At 42.5% G+C, this 6,006-nt stretch overlaps 1 protein-coding gene across 1 annotated transcript; it reads left to right on the top strand.

Moving 5' to 3' along the window:
- Positions 1 to 1,634: 1,634 nt before the first annotated feature.
- Positions 1,635 to 4,840, top strand: slc35g2b (solute carrier family 35 member G2b). Its single transcript, XM_068581265.1, has 2 exons — positions 1,635 to 2,015; positions 3,389 to 4,840. The coding sequence occupies exon 2, from the start codon at positions 3,418 to 3,420 to the stop codon at positions 4,666 to 4,668; it is 1,251 nt and encodes a 416-aa protein (XP_068437366.1). The 5' UTR covers positions 1,635 to 2,015; positions 3,389 to 3,417; the 3' UTR covers positions 4,669 to 4,840.
- Positions 4,841 to 6,006: the final 1,166 nt, after the last annotated feature.

Consider the following 6,006-nt stretch of genomic DNA (forward strand, 5'->3'; position numbering starts at 1 on the left):
GCCAGCGGAGCCCCCGCTAAAGCTGCCTGACATCAAAGGAGTGGTCGGGATTAAAGAAGCTTAAGGTGTTGCTATCTCTTTAGAGATATTTAATAGAGCAGATGCATTCCCCTGTGAAGTAAGATAATATAAAAACTATCCAGCTTATCACTTCATTGAACTCTTCCGAACAGTCTGAATTAAGTTAATTACTTCATCATAAGAACTATCCATTTATTATGATTATGTGGTGATTGCGCACCGTGGTGGTCAAATGGAAGGACACATTGCTCCTGCTTCCCAGTTTTATTGATGAGCTGTGATGCTGTTTTATGGCTTATCAATCTTCCCTCAATTTAATCCTGTGACACAGACCCTGAACATTTCAGCAGGTGCAGGTTCAGACACACCTTAGAAGTCCTTTTGAACATCGTGTGTTGTGGAAAACTTGAGATAACTTATTCAAAATCAACAAATATTACAGAAAGGACGTTTGACATTTTTGGAAATATGTGTCCTTTCAATAAGTAAAATGTGAAACGAATAACACTCTCATTGCATGCTTTAAATTATTTATTGATGTTTTAATTATTCAGAATGGCACATAAATATGATGAGCTCAGATAGTTATATGCTAATATATATATTTTCTATCCATGCTCCATCTAAACCAAATGTATATAGGTTATTAAACATCCACTTTAACTCAAAAATAAAGCATTATTTTGTTGATGCCAAAGCACCATTATCTTTTTATCTTCTGCAACGTTGACTATAGTTTATTAGGTGATGAACAGTCATGAAAATGATTGCACCCCAAGTAGGTCAATGATGTTGCCCTGCCATCTGACTCGCTATAAATAGCTCAATGTAAATGTTGACACAGAGTTAATTACCACATCATCACAAATCACCTTCCTCGGTGCTCTGTGCCAAATAAAGTCACAGCAGTTCTCCAGCTCGTGGCAGCATGGTCTGAATCACCAGCCGAGGTTCCTGTTGCATTGCCTGGGGGGTAAACTCAACAATCTAATTGTAGTGCTTTCAACTTCCCCCCATCTTTAAGTGACTATGTAATGTTTGGCTGCCTTTCATCTACCCACAGTCTGCATGCGCAACTTTGCCTTTACTTTGAGGTTGTTTTACGTCCATTAACTCGATCACTGTATTTAGAAAGTGACGGTTAAAAGCAATGGTCCTTAAAACAGACGCTGTTCTTGGCTGTTTGCAATAAGTATAGAGAAATGAGCGCCGCACACAACAAGCAACCAGCGGTCTCGTAAGACTCTTCTTGGAGCAAATGAGAGGGTCCCGGAGAGGGTTATGGGAATCCCAATGACTTCAAGATGCAAATAAAAGACATATTCAACTTCAACCAGTATCTTCTCCATTTGCAGTTGTAGGGGAAACTAAAATGTTGCAAATAAGACTGGAAAATCAGCAACCTCGCAAAGGAGAAACCCTATACGTCATGTCAAGCTGATGTGGGAGGAAGATGGACACAAAGCTTTAATTCCTTTCATTTCATATTGATCAAATTGATCTTCCTCCTAAATTGGATATGATTGAATCCCATATCCATGATGATGATGATGATGATGATGATGACTGGCCAACGCACGTCCCTTTTCACTCCTGAGAGATGACGAATGAGCGGGTCTATGGGAAGCAGTCTTGGGGAGGAGGAGGAGGATGATGAGAAGGAGGAGAACCCACAGTCTGTGACAGTGACAGTTGCTTCTGTCCCCGGCTTTCCTAGCCCGCTTCAGCTTCATCATCACCACCGTCATCATCCTCATCATCGCACTCAGCAACAGCCGCTTCAGTAGCAGCAGCAGCAGCAGCAGAGAGGCGGCGTCCATCAGCAGCGTGGAGAACAAATAAGCAGCTCGCATCTTCAAGAGGCGCTCCACTCGAAGGGGAAGATGGGGAAATGGCAGTTGGCCAAATGTAAGGATCAAGAGATTACACAAGGTCTTGATTTATGATACAACCCCGGGTTTATGCATCAATAGGAACTGTTCGAACAACAAGAGGTAAGACGATATTGTGTTTTTCTTACTGCACGCGGACTATGCAAACGCCTCATATACCGTTCTTAATAAATGTCCATTGATAAGGATTTGTAAGGGGCTGGACGCTCTCTGTCAGTTTGAACCGACGTTGAACTACATTTGAATAATTAGCGTGCCTTGCAAGATCCTGCGTTTAACAAATTCTAATCGAAGGAAAAATCTGGATTTTCGTTCGTGATTTTCTGTCTCGAATTTGTGAAAATTGTATTTTATCAAGCCATCGTTAAATTGGCTATAAGTGATGCTCACAGCACTTGAGGTTTCTTTTCACACTCTCAAAGATGAAATGCTAATTTGTGTGTCATTATCCCTCGACCTGACACGATATCACAATCGTTTATTATTAGATTAAGTTTTATTCATGTACGTTTCCAAAAGGAGGAGCAATTGCATTTAAGAGGAGAGAAGGCAGAAAGAGTATCTATCTGCCCCCTTGTGGTTTTATTTAAGCTGTGTCTTCGGGGACTGACAACATGAATGTAGTTGTAATAATATTGCAAATATTTGAAAATTATATTTGTTCCTGATATCTACAGGATTTTGTGTATATATATATATATATATATATATATATATATATATATATATATATATATATATATATATATATGTGTGTGTGTGTGTGTGTGTGTGTGTGTGTGTGTGTGTGTGTGTGTGTGTGTGTGTGTGTGTTAATTGTATTACAACATTTGTTTATGTCAGCCTTAAACAAAATTTCTGTTTTAAGGAAACATTCAAAATCTCTCATGACTGAAACAGAAACAGAAACTAAGCAGCAGCATTTAACCCTTTCACAGTCCTTGTTCCAGGGGTTTGATAATTTATGGTGTGCAACTCCATTCAGCTCATAAGTGTCCCACATTCATGCATCGTCCCCTCTGTGGTTTCCTGTTATGTAATTCCATCCCCATCAGACTGCATCAGCCTCAGAGTGTTTGCTGCTTGGCTTATTTGAGCTCACATGGGATATTTATAGAAGTACCACAACACAAGTGTAAGGCGGCAGAGTAAAAGGTAAGTGAGACAGGGGTGATACAGTGAGTGAGAGCTTTATCTGTGTGCATGCATGCGTGCACGCATGTGTGTGTGTGTGTGTGTGTGTGTGTGTGTGTGTGTGTGTGTGGGTGTGTGTATTTGTGTGGGTGTGAGGGGTGGATACTGAGAAAACAAGTTGTGAGTTACATTTCTCTCTGTTTCAGAAAAGCTGTTTTGACTGATTAGGGAAATTTAATCAGACCCGGGGGGGCAAACTGTAACTGATTATTAATTCCAACACATTTTCATCCCAATGAGTTTCATGCTAACATTGCAATGTTTTGTGTGTCATTTTTCAGATTATAACCCATCTGAAGCATAAGGAAACATGGATGGATCTTCATCCTCGCTGCAGTATGGATCCAAAAAGCGGGTAAAGATTCACCCGAACACAGTGACAGTCAAATATGCCACTCACTTCCCTCAGCCTGGCGATGAAGGGTATGATGATGCACCCTCTTTTGAGGAGTTTGGCGCCTTCGCGGAGGCTAATGTGGGAAAGAAACTGGTGCCGGACAGCAAAGGCAACCGGACTTTATTTGGAACCTTGGAGACCCAGCCTAAGCAGCCAAGTGTGCAAAAAGACAAGGGGGTCGGAGGCCAGCTGGCCAGCTTCGGAGAGGCGAATGTGCTGGCCTCCAGGGTGACCTGGATGGCCTTGTTTGGGGCAGCGGTGGCTCATGGTTGCGTTGCACTCATTACTCGTTTAGCAGCCGACCGCTCTAAAGTGCCCTCCCTCGAGCTTCTCTTCATCCGCTCCGTCATCCAGGTGCTGTCTATCCTGGTGGTCTTCTACTACAAGGAGGCCCCTTTTGGCCCTAAGGGCTACCGACTGCGTCTCTTCTTCTACGGTGTGTGCAATGTGATCTCTATCACCTGCGCTTACACCTCTTTTGCCATAGTACCACCCAGTAATGGCACCCTCATGTGGCGTGCCTCTACCACAGTCTTCAGTGCAATACTGGCCTTCCTGTTGCTGGATGAGAGACTGGGCTACACGGATGTGGTCACGGTGGTTGGAAGTGTGTTCGGTCTATGCCTGGTCATGGTGCCGAATGTGGCAGACGAGGAGAAGTCCAGGCTGGGGTTTTGGAAGGAGGCCTTTGGCTACACAATGACAGTGATGGCTGGTTTGACCGCTGCCCTCTCCATGATCGTCTATAGAGCCATAAAGGAGCGGGTCAGCATGTGGACGGCACTCTTTACCTTCGGCTGGACGGGCACGGTGTGGGGGGCCTCCACCATGTTTGTCATGCAGGAGCCCATCATTCCTCTGGATGGAGAGACCTGGGGCTATTTAATTGGGATCTGCATCTGCTCCACTGTGGCGTTCCTCGGAGTCTACTACGCTCTCAACAAGTTTCATCCAGCCTTAGTTAGTACAGTGCAGCATCTAGAGATCGTGGTGGCCATGTTCCTCCAGCTCATTGTTCTGAGGATGATCCCATCTGTCTACGACATCATCGGAGGCCTGGTCATCATGGTCAGCGTGTTCACCCTGACGGGAGTCAAGCTGTACAGGGTGAGCAGGGCCATTCGGCAGGATTATCAAGAGATCCTAGACTCACCCATCAAATGAGTTTTGATATGTACAGTCTATTTGTTTACAATGTTGCTTGGTTGTGCAATTTAAAGAATGTCTGGATCTCCATCTAATGATTTTGTATTGCTGTGTTGTTGAAAGGGTGCCAGTTGTGTAACTAATGTCTTAATATTTGTGTGTGAAATAAAAGACAAATGTAAGATGGTGACTATGTCCCCCTGATAGTACTGCTTTAACGTCAAACTGTGTCCAAGACCAAAATGTCAGAAAAAAAGAAGAAAAAACATGAGTCGGTTTCATTTTTGTGATTTATTTTGCTCCAACATTTTGAACCATATTAAATCTGGTCTTGTGAGTGGCGGTGTGAGATGATAATTTGAATGGTATGCACCTTTAGTAGTAATAACATCAACAAGGTATGGCGTATCCCTCTGTTGTCACACTGCCACAGTTGTCACACTGTGTAAATGTCAGCCCAGAAGTCATTCATACATACAAGGAATGAAAGAATAAAAATAAATACCATCCATGTTTCATAAAATAACTGGTATTGCTTTTATTAGCCTTAATCTGTTGCTTGCCAAGATGTATAATTTCCTCAAATAAAATGCTATTATAGAGGAAACAGCATATGAACAGGGGTGAGTGTATGGTTTATGGAAAATCATTCTTATTTGGGCACACACTTTAACTTTCAGTGCTTTCTTTCTGCCTGTCACGTAGGTTCTGGCACCAGCAGCCGCTTGATATTTAACACCAGTGATTACATTCCTGGGCGCTGCTTCTGTTTACTTTCAGACATAAATCAAAATAATGCCCAGAGGCAGGTGCACTGAATTGAATTACTCCCCTTTAACAACATGAGACCATCAGAGTTGTTTTTTTCTCGTGGACAATTCAGTGGTTCACCAGCGCTGTTTCCTTTCTCTGTATAGAGCATGAAGCTGAGGCAGTCAGTCTCTGTGATTTCCCAAAGGCAAAGCAACAGTGATGGAGTGAGATAAAAACATAATGACGATGCAGGGCAGATGAAAGAGGACACGTTGCGGTTCAAAACTGACACACTATGGATGTTTCACTAAGAGCCCAGCAGGTGGCATTCACAACCCACTCCATCACTTAATCAGAATTAGCTGAAGTAAAAACGTTACAGTAAATTACAACAGTGGTGTGTATCCACTGGTTATTAATTATTAACTACGGACAGTTATTGCATCAAAACAACTTAAACACATGACATGACACATTTCAATCACACCTTGTGTATTTAGTGACTTCATGACCTGATGAAGGGGTTATAACTGTACGACACTTTGTTGAATGTTTATCATATTTCTATGGAAATAATCAGCATTGTGGTTGTAACCACAAAGC

The sequence above is a fragment of the Clinocottus analis genome, unplaced genomic scaffold (genome assembly GCF_023055335.1).
Source record: "Clinocottus analis isolate CAN_PGR_092001 unplaced genomic scaffold, fCliAna1.0.p SCAF_18, whole genome shotgun sequence".
Lineage (NCBI taxonomy): Eukaryota > Metazoa > Chordata > Actinopteri > Perciformes > Cottidae > Clinocottus > Clinocottus analis.

What these genes read in the sequence shown, in the direction of transcription:
- slc35g2b (XM_068581265.1), top strand. Translation starts at nt 3,418, where the DNA reads ATGGATGGATCTTCATCCTCGCTGCAGTATGGATCCAAAAAGCGGGTA.